The 13607-nt window shown below is 34.7% G+C and overlaps 1 protein-coding gene across 2 annotated transcripts; it reads left to right on the top strand.

The window, feature by feature from the left end:
* Positions 1-215: 215 nt before the first annotated feature.
* On the top strand, positions 216-9453 carry LOC118907734 (RNA polymerase II-associated protein 3-like). Of its 2 annotated transcripts, XM_057487498.1 has the most exons (7): positions 216-287; positions 404-505; positions 4238-4470; positions 5412-5598; positions 6381-6478; positions 6944-7044; positions 9314-9453. In XM_057487498.1, exons 2-7 carry the CDS (start codon positions 464-466, stop codon positions 9397-9399), a joined length of 747 nt encoding a protein of 248 aa, XP_057343481.1. In that variant the 5' UTR covers positions 216-287; positions 404-463; the 3' UTR covers positions 9400-9453. The 2 variants fall into 2 exon arrangements, with proteins under 2 accessions (XP_057343481.1, XP_057343483.1); XM_057487500.1 differs by lacking the exons at positions 6944-7044; positions 9314-9453 and adding an exon at positions 6585-6633.
* Positions 9454-13607: the final 4154 nt, after the last annotated feature.

Below are 13607 nucleotides of genomic sequence, written 5' to 3'. Positions count from 1 at the left end.
CGCATCATCTGTAAAGTGGGGTTATGCAGTGAAGGTTACATGGGAGTTTGTATAAACCAACTAGAATAGCACTCAATAAATGCTAACTTATTTTTGCTCGTCTGTTTCCTGGCATCTTGAGTAAGACCTCTTTAGGTAAACTTACTAAATGTATCATGTCTTCAACTCCATAAAATATTTTCACTGATTCATTGTATTTCTTAAAAATTTGCTTTAGATTTTGAAACTGTTTTACTCTGGAACCTGGAAATAAGCAGGCAGTAACTGAACTTTCCAAAATTAAAAAGGTAATGTGTTCTTTTCACCAAAATATGGTTTTATTTTCTGAAACATAAGCACATCTATCTGCTGCATAATAAAGTTGATAATATTCTGAAGTCATGGTTACAAGTTTATTTTCAAGGAATTAATTGAGAAAGGACACTGGGATGATGTCTTTCTTGATTCTACACAAAGGCAAAACATGGTAAAACCTCTTGATAACCCACTTCATCTTGTATCAACTGTAAGTAAAGCACTTTTCTTTCACTTTTTCTTGCTCCTTAAATATCAGTGTTGTATTAATTAGAGTTGGAAACAAACTTGAATTAACACCTCTTAAATGTTGGAAGTTCTAAGGGCCATTTTTAGAATACAAAAAAAAAATACTTCTTAGGATTACTGATATAATTAACTTGGGGGAAATGGGCTGTTGAGAGTTCTGGAATAACTTTTTGAAGTGACTTTTAATTTAGCGTTATAAATTTATATATTTCTATATATTTTCTGCTACTAAGGAAATGAAATAGTTTTACATTCCATAATAATTAAATATTTTGACTTTCTATCACTATTCTTATTTGGGATTGGGATTTTATTGCAGTAGCCTTGCATCTTTTATGGGGTTAGATCTAAAATCACCCAAGGCAAAAATCTGGTATGGGCAAACAGTATACATTGCACATTGCCCTTGGTATACAGTGCAGCTTTTCATGAAGTCCAGCAAAGGCAGTTTTTTCATCGGTATTAGAACACAAAGAATAGTAGCATGAGTGTAGCATTTAATTTGTGCTGAATTTCTAACATTGATTTCCTTAAGAAAAATACATATACATATGTCTGATATAACAATGGTAATTTCTAACATTTATTTAGTGAAATATATATACATATATATCAGAAATATAACATACAGAAAAATATACAAGACAGATTAAGATTTAAGATAAGGAATAATTATAAGGCAACACCGATGAAACCACCAACTAGGTCAAAAATTAAAAGATGTCAGCCCCCAAAAATCTCCTTGTGTGCCCCTCACTGATCATGATCCTCTCCAGGCCCCCTGGAAGTAACTGTTAGGCATGGTTGATACTTTGAGAGAAATAACTTTATAGGGAAGTCAAAGCAGGTATTTTCATCCTTCTCAAAGGAAGAAAATGAGCCAAAGAAAGGTAGTGTTTGGTCAAATTCACATTTCAGGTTTGTAGCAGATAAAGGAATCTTTAGTTTCATACTTTTCAGTTTTCTTATTGTGACTTTGTTCTTGGATTTCTGAGGTAATACTTGTTTCATGTGCGAAGCATAAATCTAGTTGCTTTCATAGTTCTATTTATTTTCATGCATTATGTTCATTTGCTATTGTTCTGTTCTTTTTAATAAAGGTGATTAAATGTTTAAATGTAATTTAAACTTTCATTTCCTTGAAAGACTTTATAAAAATTCATTCACAAGTTTAAAAAAAGCCTTTGTCAGACTTTGCTTCCCCTAATTATAAAAACATTGCCCACGGACAAATCAAATATCTGCGTATGTAATGTCCCATGGGCAGTATGCCCTAAGCAGTTTTTGTAAATTTGTTGGACTCTCTTTTCTTCACTTTTAAAATCAATTTATGCTTATAATTGTGCAAATGCAACATGTATTTAAATCTTTTGTGGCAAGAACTCAAAACAAATCACTTCCATAAGATGAGAGATCTGGGGTAAAACATTCTATAAATGATCCAACATAAACAAAATTAGTATTCTATTGGAAAAGGGAAAGAAATGCTGTTTATTTTATAATAGGTCTCCATAACAAAAATGTGGGCATTATTTTAAAAAAAATAGAAGATGCAGTTTGGTATAATGCTTTTAAGACTTGATTTGAGCCCCACTTTATAAACTTTGAAATCTTGGGCAGTCACCTAACCCCTGCGTGATCCTTACTTTTTCTCCTTGAGAATAACTCACAGGTTAGTTTAAATCAAAGGAAATAATGTCTGTTTCTAAGGTAGTCTCAAGTGAAATGCATGTTAATTTCCTTTTCAGTCACGTATTTGTGAGACCACTTGGTCACTGGGGAAAGTGGTCAGGAAAGAAATGAAGGCCCAGGAAGTGGAGAGGTCCTAGGATGACCTTATGGCCGTGAGAGTCGAGGTCGGCCACACTGCCCTGCGAGGGCTGGCGGCTTGGGAGTGTTTCTGGCAGACCTTCTCCAGGCCGAGTAGGGGAGCAGTGTGTAGATCAGCTGGGGCCTGGGGTTCTCAGGTGGTGGGAAGTGAGATTTTCCTGATGTAGTACTCTCTGCCAAAATACTTTATTTTGTTTTATTTTCATTTTTCTGTTTGCCCATATCAAAACTTCATCTCTCTACTTGGTCCTTCCCCTTCTCTTTCTCCTTTTTTGCTTATCCTATTTTTCTCTTATTTTTCTTGAAATGACCGTAATATAGCATGCATAATATGCATCTAAATCTTAATTTTAAAAGTGGGCTAATTGAACCTTCCATATGTTTTTAGATCTCTGTAGTGGTGTTTTGTGTTTTGCTTCTGTTACCAGGATACTGTCATCCCTTCCTCCCTCCCAGTCCTCATCAGTAGCCCTCAGCAGCTCTCAGTTACCCACTGGCTTACACTTAACAGAGGCCACCTATTAGGAAATGCATCAGTTAGGATTATATTTACACGTCTGTTGTCAGTGAAGGGGTTTGGTTTTAAATGAGGCATTGATTTAATTCAATAATTATTGCTTGTCAGAAGTTATAGTCCATTTTTTAACACTAATATGTGTCCATTCTTGGTCAATATCTTGATAGAAAAACTGTTTCTGATGATAATTCTCAGCAAAGTGAAGAAGGCCTTAGTTTAACATGATTATCCTTTAAAATAGTGGTAACAGGATTCTGTTAATGAATTTGCTAATAGCTTTTTTAAATATGAGCATTTATCTAGTAACACTGGGGCTGTTACCATCAGGTCTTGCCTTAGCTATGTTAATATACTGTCTGGTTTTAACATTGAGCTCAACATGCATGTCAAAAGTGTTTATATTTACAACTCTGATTTAAAATTCAACTATATAGTTGGAACAAACAGTATACTGAACAACGTTTTTATTAGAAGCATATTGTAAACTAAAGCAGTTGAAAATGTTTGACTCTTGTAATGATTGCAGTAAGCAGTGAGTGCTAGTTATTTTAGTAAATTGAAAACCATTATAGCCAAGTCTTACTAACTGTAAATATTACTTGTCAGACCTTTAGTCCTGGGTTAATTTTCTCAGGCTGCTCTGTGTTTAGGTGATTTGCTTAGGTTCCCGTGTCAGTCGGTTTCATACAGAATGCTGGTGACTGCCTGGCCTTGCTCTGCTTGCCTTCAGGTAGCCTGCCCAGCACTGCTGTTGGCTCGGTTGTGTGTTCTTGGTTTTGTTGCCTTTCGGATAAAGTGCACACATCTTGACATGGCATGCAAGTCTCCTTATAAGCTGTCTTCAAGCAGACTTTTAGGCTTTGTCTCCACCGTTCCTCCCCTTGCACCGCCCCATTGGACGCCTCACCTGTCTGTCAGCCGTGCCACGTGGCCCTTCTGCATTGTCATTCCTGTGTACTTTTTCTGTGAAGGCTCCCCCAATGCCACTGTTTATCTTCCTTCCCTATGTTCTCTTGGTGTTTTGTGCTTTCACTTTTTATAGTTACATCCCATTGCCCTGTAATTATTTATATATACATCTACTTTCCCATACTTAGACCTCCAGGCAGTAGGTGCTGTGCATCTTTTTATATTCTCAGAGTATGATTCCTAAGTCTGTCTAGCCATCAAATTGAATTTCTTTATAATTTTATTAGTCTATGAAATGGACTGACATTAAAAGTTAAGTGCATTCTCTGAATAGGTAGCAGATACTGGCTGTAAAAACACTGCAATCTTATAAGCATATGACTCTAAAACAGAAAACCTTTATATGTTGATTTTAAAAATTGATTTTAATTATTTTAGAAACCTCTCAAGAAGGTTCTTATTGAAGAAATTGGTAATTTGATACAGACTGTTGATCTGCCAGAGAGCACTGCTGCTCCAGAGAGTAATCCTGTTGATAAGACAGGTACGATAGCAGCTACAGGCACCACAAGCAAGCAGAATGCAAGCCAGGGTGACCATCTGCCCACAAATGATATGCCAAAAGCAAAACTATTGAAAATAGAAGAAATCGGTGATACTTCACCACTGCCGTGAGTAGATACTCATTTGATACTCATCTAGAATGGTAATAATCCCACTGGAAAATTGTTATTACTGATTAGACTTGTGCTTTGTACTTAACACATTATTTTTGTATTGCTCAAGTTCATGGTCTAGTTTTTTTTTGGATTTAACTGTAAGAGAGGTTTTGCTTAAGGTGTGATTCCTTTACCATTGCTGGGAATTTAGCGGTGATGAGAAGGTATCTTGAACAAATTGATTTTGTGCATTTTCCTTTCTAGACCTTCAGTATTTATATTTCACTTTTTAATTCAGCAAAAATCTTTAATTTTTTGAAAGGAAGCTTCATAAAAAATGCAGAATTTAGGCATCATTATTCTGGCCATTAATATTTAAGGTTATTTGTGAGCTCTTTAAATTTTGTCTCCTTAAATATGAGAATATGAAGGATATAAACTAGTTCCACTTTGGTGTGTTCATAAATTTTTGCATTGCCACTCAGTCCAATTAAAAGTTTTTTTAACTTTGAATTTTTTAGTAGTATTGTGATATTATGGATTATGGGAAAATATGAAATAGGAAGATTTTTTTTTAAGGAGGAAGCATTTCTTCCATGTTCAAATGTCTTTCTTGAAACTGTGATAGTTCCTGTCTAAAAAGCTGAGGTTTGAGTGTATATGATGCAGAATTGTAGAAATAAAATAGAAGTGGTGTGCTTCATAAGGTGGCCAGGCCAAGAGCCCAACAGATGAGAATAGTCATTACATAGCCAGAACGTGAAATTCGCAAAGACAATCTGTTTTGCCAAAAATATACATATATTATCAGCTGAAAGAATTTACTACTTACAGAATATGAAACAATATTAATTTAAGTCAGAGATTTAAAAATCTCTACTGACGATTCACTATATAAGCTTTGACTACTTGTGATTCTTTTCTAATTGTTTGGTGCTTCTGAAGTATTTCAGACCTCACGACAACTTGAAGCAGGATGTATTTCAGTCTTTCAGTGAGAAGATTTCCATAGGCTTGAACCAAGTACCTGCTCAGTTTATTACAACTGTTCTTCCTCCAGTTCCTGCAAACTCATTCCAGCTTGAATCTGATTTCAGACAACTAAAAAATTCTCCAGATGTGTTGTACCAGTATTTGAAGGTAAGAAAGAGGAAGCTAGTAGTATTTGTAAGTAAAAGGTCAAAGAATTTCTCTTGTCACTGTATGATAATAGTGCTATATTTTCTTTTTGTATAATGTAGATAATCCTCTTATCCCATACCTGATACATATGTTACCCTGGCCAGACCATTTAAAATACCGGCAACCAGGAAGCCTTTGGAAATAGGTTCTATGTTAAACTCTATTGTCTAAAAATAATTTAATTTCCTATATCATAACTTAAACTTAATTCTTCATCCTTCAAGATGGGGAAAGAAGCTAAAAATAGTATGAGTGCCTTTTTTGTGCCAAGCATTGCTTACAGTATTTAGGCAATCATATTCCTGAAAATGAGCTTTTGTTTGCTCTAAGAAAAATAATCAATCTTAGGAAATTTACCAAATAATGGATTTTAGCATTGTCTTTTTCAAGTGTAATTAGAGTTACAATCCCTTGTAGTGATGCAATATAATACAGTTACTTCCAAATACATTATCTTCTGTAATTCTGTTTTTCAAACCCTCCAGTTAATTTTTACTGCTGTGTGAGAGCACTCTCAAGTTTCCTGTCTCTTAGGGTGGTGTGTCTCTCTCTGTTCATGAGATTTGCTCTGAAAGAGTTCCTCTAACTTTCATTCATAACTACATTTCATTGTTACTGTTACTATTCATTAAGTACTAATGCATAGTAATTATTTACTATATTCACGTAAGCAATTATCATGTAAATAATTTGTGATGTGTAAATGTTGCCATAATTTTTCTCTTTTTGTTTTTCCCAAGCAAATTGAACCACCCTTGTATTCTAAGTTGTTTCAGAAAAATCTAGATCCAGGTGTATTCAACCAAATCACTAAAATTCTGCACGACTTTTACATTGAGTAAGTTGAATTTTTTTAGCTGTAACTGCAATTGTAACCCTATGCTTTGTCTAGTGATTTGGGAAATTCATTCTCTCTGATATTATATTTGCTATCTTCTATTTAGCAAAATTAGGCAATACGTTTCAGAGATGTTGTAAAGAGATGACAAGTGCAAGCAGTAAAAAGGGAAATGAGTAGGTAGGAGGAAAAAGGCCTTCAAAAACTTCATGACAGAAGGGTAGGTATGGAAGTGACAAATGTTTTAATAAATTAATAGTTTGTGCTAAACCTCACATTTAAGAATATTGTAATTTCAGTTGACTTGATAAATCTCTTCATTTGGGCACTTAAAATACAGACAGTATCCAGAGAAAAAAGGTAAATGAGGACCGTACTCATATATGTGATTAGAAATACCGTGCTACGAAAAAACAATTAAATGAGCTACTTTTACTTGATCATTTCATACTTGGATTCTTTCAGAAGAGAAGAGCCATCACTCATGTCTGAAATCTTACAAAGACTTTCTGAACTAAAAAGGTTTGATATGGCAGTGATGTTTATGTCTGACCCTGAGAAAAAAAGTAAGTTTCTTGAAGAAAGTTTTTCCATATCTTTATTCTGGCTTGTTCCTTTACTCAACAAATGATAGGCAATGTTTATTGATGTTTACTATGTACAAGGTACATACAATGAAATTTAAGTTAATCACAATTAAATTGAATTACAATGAAGTAAAACTAATTTTTAAAATTCTGACAATATTATGAGATGTAGGTATGATTATCATTCTTTTACAAAAGGAGGAAACTGAGTCACAGAGAGTTAAGGATCTTGACCAAGGTCCTGTACTTGGTAGCCACACCCTAGATTTAAACTCAGGCAGTCTGGCCTCGTAGGCTGAGTTGTTCTATTTGAAAATGCTGTAATAGCATAATGACTGATTCCTGCTGTTGAGGAACATGTAAAGGGGCTGCCTACCCCAGGAACCTCTCACTGGGCCTGGGAAATGGGAAAAGCTTTAGACTGAAGGAATGATGTGCACAGAGGTTCTGAGGCAGGAAAGAGCAAATTAAGTTTAGAAAATTAGAAGAAGTGCAGCATGGCAAGATTAGAGAGTTGGGGGAAAATTGGCAGGTAGTGAATTATATCCTGAAGAATTATATCCCTTATTTATCTCTGCATCTCAGTCTTTGGCACAAAGTGCCAGTTTTGGGAAGCCTTAATTTAAGTAAAATCAAAGTATGCAGATACTTCAGTTACTTAGAGTTTTGGGCGTTAGTTTTAGGAAAAAGAAAAATCACTAGAATACAGGAGTACCAGTTTTTTAGTTTTAAAAATAGCAAAAACTAAGTACCATTTTCAGATGCCCCCTGAACTAAACACCTCAGGCTCCTTGTTTTTTCTTTATGTTTCTAGCAGTCACGTTCAATGAGTCTGAATTACTAAGAAGAATACTCCTTACATTGTACTTGGAGAAGAGAACATGTAGTCTTACATGATATTTTTTTAATAGGGCTTAAACCAAAAGAAGTTTCTGCTTTAGCTTTCATCAAAAACAGTTCCCTGAAAGTTCTTAAAAAATATTACTCTTATTACTATTCTGACTCCTACCACTTCTTTTTAATTAAGTGGTCCTCTTTTATTCATTTTTCACTCTGCCCCACCACACTGAGTCTATTTTTTTTAATATACTAAACTGGCAAATTAATTTTGGCCTCAGGGGCTTTGCGTATGGCTGACCCCTCAGCCTGGAATATCTTCCCACATATCTTCACTTTGCCTGCTTCCTCACTCGATTCTGTTTACATCTAACAGTCCTACCTCACAGACATCTTTCCGCAGACGTACTCAGTAACTGCCTGCCTTCCCTCCGTCATCCGTTTCTGTCTTCTTATATTGTTTGTTTTTCTTCATGACACATAACTAGTTGACTGCGTCATGTATTTGGTTATTATTTCTCTCTCCCTAATAGAATGAAAGCTCCAGGCGAACAGGAACTTTGTATCTTTGCTCTCTAGGCTTCACAGCACAGAACAGTGCTTAATACATAATAATCTCTCAGTATAAATGCATTGAAGCAGTGAACTTTTTGCCCGTATAATGTACTCTAAGCATGTGAGTTTGTTCTTCAGACTGGCCCACAGCCCTGTCATTAAATGTGGGGAGCACTAGAATAGTTCCAGGCATGTGACTAAGCATTCAGCAAATATTAGCTGTTGTTACCTTTTATTGTTATCATCATTAACAACTGTTAGCTGGTTTTAATGTTGAGAAACATACGAACTATTTCACAGTATTCTCCAAAGTGTCATTCAGTGGTATGAAGGGTAATTTTAGATCACTCATAGGCAAATCTTTCTTTAACTTTTAATAGCTATATATTTTATTTTATTATATCTTATAAAAATACATAACTAGCCCATTATCATGATTTCATAGATATTTTTGCTAATTTTCAGTTTACAATAGTGGTAGAAAATTTTCTTTACAAGAATGATTTAAGGTTGAAAACAGTTAATTGAAATATTAAGTAAATAGAAGTACTTGGTACGCAGGGCAAAAATACAGGATAAATTTAATCTTCAAGATTAATGTCATTGAGAATGAGGGGAAGTTTTGTACTGCTGAAGCAAAATAGTGTGGTTAGAAACGTCTTTGTATTGCTGTGTGATTTTCTGTCCTCAGGTTACCTTTTTAAAATATCTGAATAAAATTCATAAATAATTCTAATGATTATTACTTTGAAATTTCATAAATTTTTATTTGACAAATCAGATTATTCCCTTTAGTTTTTGTTTCACTAAGTATAAAAAAATGGGGAGTAAAATGAATTTTTCTTTTCTTTTTGAGTTGTGCATGTATTATTCAATCACTTAGACAAATCAGGATTGAAGGGTGATTCTGCTGAAGAACTCAGAAAACGATATGATGGTTGATTTCCATGTCCAGTAATTCCATTCCAGTAATTTTACTGAAATCATGGTCTTTGACTTTTGTATGTAAATTTTTTGTACTGAAAATAAAGTGTTTTGCTTTTTAAGAAAAGGAAATACAGGAAAGGACTGTCCTTAGATGAGTGTCAATTAACTGTAAAGTGAAATGAGATTTAACTAAAGAGAAATATATGTAAGTAAACTATTTATAAATCATGTTCTGAAAATAAAAATGAGGTATCCATGTAAAAATCAGCATTTTATAAGTCATTTTAAATACTGAATTTAAATACATTCTTCAGTGCTCCATAAGTATAACATTGTTTTTATATTCATGAGTTTTTATAACTACATGATAAGGTTCCTTTGTTAGCATATGAATACAATTATATAAAGGGAGTTAAGTAAACAGATTATTCTTTATAAAATCTTTTAATATTATGCCAATTCACTAACATAAAATTACTTAGTTGCAGGATATATATATGTATTTTTCTTGAGGTATAGTTGATACACAATCTTATATTAGTTTCAAGTATACAACACAGTGGTACAACAGTTATGCACATTATTAAATCCTCACCCCCGCTATTGCAGTTACTATCTGTCAACATAGGAAGACGTTACAGAACCACTGAATATATTCTCCATGCTGTACTACCATCCCCATGACAAATTTATATTTGTGATTGAGATTTCTTATGCCCCTTTATCCCCTCACCTTCCTCACCCATCCACCGCACCCCTCCTCCATTGTAACCACTAGTCACTTCTCAGTATCTGTGAGTTTACTGCTATTTTGTTCATTTTGTTTTGTTTTTAGATTCCACAAATATGTGAAATCATTTGGCACTTGTCTTTCTCTGCCTGGCTTATTTCACTGAGCATAATACCCTCTAGGTCCATCCGTACTGTCACAAATGGCAGGATTTCTTTCTTTTTAATGGCTGAATAATATTCCATTGTGTAAATGTACCACACCTTGTTTATCTGTTCATCTATTGATGGGTACTTGGGTTGCTTCAATGTCTTGGCTCTTGTAAATAATGCAGTGATAAGCATAGGGGTGCATATTATCTTTTCAAATCAGGGATTTTGTCTTCTTTGGGTAAATTCCTAATAGTGGAATTACTGGGTCATATGGTATTTCTATTTTTTGTTTTCTGATGAACCTCCATAATGCTTTCCACAGTGGCTACACCAATTTACATACCCACCAACAGTGTAGGAAGGTTCCCTTTTCTCTGCATCTTCTCCAACACTTTTTAGTTCCTGTGTTTTAGAGAGTAGTCATCCTGACTGGTGTGAGGTAATATCTCATTGTGGTGTTGATTTGCATTTTCCTGATGGTAAGCAATGTGGAGCATCTTTTCATGTGCCTATTGGCCATCTGCATTTCTTCTTGGGAAAAATGCCTGTTCAGGTCCTCAGCCCATTTTTTAGTCAGGTCATTTGCTTTCTGGTGTTGAGGTGTATGAGCTGTTTATCTATGTTCGATGTTAACCCCTCATTACATAAATCATTTGCAAATATATTCTCCTATACTATAGGATGCCTTTTTGTTCTGCTGATGGTGTCTTTTGCTATACAGAAGCTTTTGAGTTTGATGTAGTCCCACTTGTTCATTTTTTATTTTGTTTCCCTCACCTGAGTGGATGTGTCCAGGAAAAAATTGCTCATGCTTATGTTCAAGAGATATTTGCATATATTTTCTTCTAAAATTTTTATGGTTTCATGTCTTACATTCAGGTCTTTGATCCATTTTGATTTCTTTTGTGTATGGGGTTAGACAGTAATCTGCTTTCACCTTTTGCATGTAGCTTTCCAGTTTTCCCACCACCAGTTACTGAAGAGGCTTTTCCCCATTGTATATGCGTGGCTCCTTTATCGTATATTAATTGATCATATATCTGTGGGTTTTTATGTAGATTCTGTTGTGTCCCATTGATCTATGTGTCTATCCTTGTGCCAGTACCAGATTGTTTTGATTTCTGTGGCCTTGTAGTAGAGCTTGAAGTTAGGGAGTGTAATCCTCCCAGCTTTATTCTTCTCAGAATTGCTTTGGCTAATTGGGGTCTGTTGTAGTTCCATATAAATTTTAGGATTATTTGCTGTAGTTCAGTGGTACTTTGATATGGATTGCATTGCATCTGTAAATTGCTTTGGGCAGGATGGCCATTTTGAGAATATTTATTCTTCCTTTCCATGAGCACAGGATAGATTTCCATTTACTTTTGTCTTCTTTAATTTCGCTCATATGTGTCTTAACCGTTTCAGAGAAGAATATTGTGCCATTCTTGCATGCCTGGAATAAGTCCCACCTGGTCATAGTGGATGATACTTTTGATGTATTTTTGAATTTGGTTTGCTAATATTTTGTTGAAGATTTTTGCATCCATGTTGATTAGGGATATTAGTCTATAAGCTTCTTTTCTTGTGGTGTCTGTCTGCTTTTGGTAATAGGGTGATGTCTCATAGAATGAGTTTGGAAGTATACCCTGTTAAACTTTTTGGGATATCTTAAGAAGGATGGGTGTTAGCTCTTCTTTAAATATTTGGTAGAATTCAGCTGTGAGGCCATTTGGTCCTGGCACTTTGTTGGGAGATTTTTGAGTACCAATTCAATTTCATTATTGGTAATTGGTCTGTTCAGATTTTCTGCTTCTTCCTGGGTCAGTCTTGGAAGGTGTACTTCTCTAGTAATTTCCAGTTTATTGACATATAATTTTTCATAGAATTGTCTAATAATCCTTTGAATTTCTGTCGTGTCAGTTGTAACTACTCCTTGTTTGCTTCTGATTCTGTGTCCTCTTTTTTTTTCTCAGTAAGTCTGGCTAGGGGTTTGTCTTTTATCTTCTTAAGGAACCAGCTGTTGGTTTCATTAATTTTTTTCTATTGTTTCATTCTTCTCTAATTTATTTCTGCTTTGATCTTTATTATGTCACTCTGTCTACTAACTTTGGGCTTCATTTGTTCTTTTTCTAGTGTATTTGTGAGTTTGACTGTTTATTTGGGATTGTTCTTGTTTCTTGAGCTAGACTTGCATTGCTATTTACTTGCTTTTTAGAACTGCCTTTGCTGCATCCCACAGATTTTGAACTGTCATACTTTTGTTTCCATTTATTTCCATGTATTGCTTGGTTTCCTCTTTGATTTATTGATTATTTAGGAGGATGTTGTTTAGCCTGCATGTGTTTGTGGGTTTTTTGCTTTCTTTGTGTAATTGATTTTTAGTTTCATAACATTGTGCTCTAAAAAGATGCTTGATACAATTTCAGTCTTTTTGAATTTATTGAGGCTCTCTTTGTGGCCTAGTATGTGATCTATTCTGGAAAACGGTACATGTACACTTGAGGAAAATGTATCCTGTTGCTTGTGGGTGGAGAGTTCTGTAGATACTTGTTAGGTCCATCTGATCCAATGTGTTGTTCAGTGTGTCTGTTTCCTTATGTGTTTTCTGTCTGGTTGATCTGTCTCTTGATCTGAGTGGTGCATTAAAGTCCCCTAATATGGTAGAGTTGCAGTCTATTTTTCTGTAAAGCAATGTGTAGATTCAATGCAATCCTTGTCAAAATACCAACAGCATTCTTCAAGAACTAGAACAAATAGTTCTAAAATTCAAATGGAAGCACAAAGACCCCGAATAGCCAAATCAATTCTGAGAAGGAAGAACAAAGCTGGGAGGATTACACTCCCTAAATTCAAGCTCTACTACAAAACCACAGTAATCAAGACAATTTGGTACTGGCATAAGAACAGACCCATAGATCAAGGGAACACAATAGAAAGCCCAGATATAAATCCACACATATATGGTCAATTAATATATGATAAAGGAGACATGAATATATAATGCAGAAAAGACAGCCTCTTCAACAAATGGTGTAGGGAAAACTGGACAACTACGTTAAGAGAATGAAACTGGATTACTGTCTAACTCCATATACAAAAGTAAGCTCAATAGAAAAAAGACCTGAATGTAAGTCATGAAACCATAAAACTCTTAGAAGAAAATATAGGCGAAAACCTCTTGAATATAAACATAAGCAACTTTTTCCAGAACATAGCTCCTTGGGCAAGGGAAACAAAAAATGAACCAGTGATACTAGATCAAACTAAAAAGCTGCTGTGCAGCAATGGACACCATCAGTAAAACAGAAAGGAATCCTACACATGGGAGAATATGTTTGTAAATGACATATCCGACAAGG

The sequence above is a fragment of the Manis pentadactyla genome, chromosome 10 (assembly GCF_030020395.1).
Source record: "Manis pentadactyla isolate mManPen7 chromosome 10, mManPen7.hap1, whole genome shotgun sequence".
NCBI lineage: Eukaryota > Metazoa > Chordata > Mammalia > Pholidota > Manidae > Manis > Manis pentadactyla.
The sequence above is the reverse complement of the archived record's forward strand: the minus strand, read 5'-3'. Positions and strand labels throughout refer to the sequence as shown.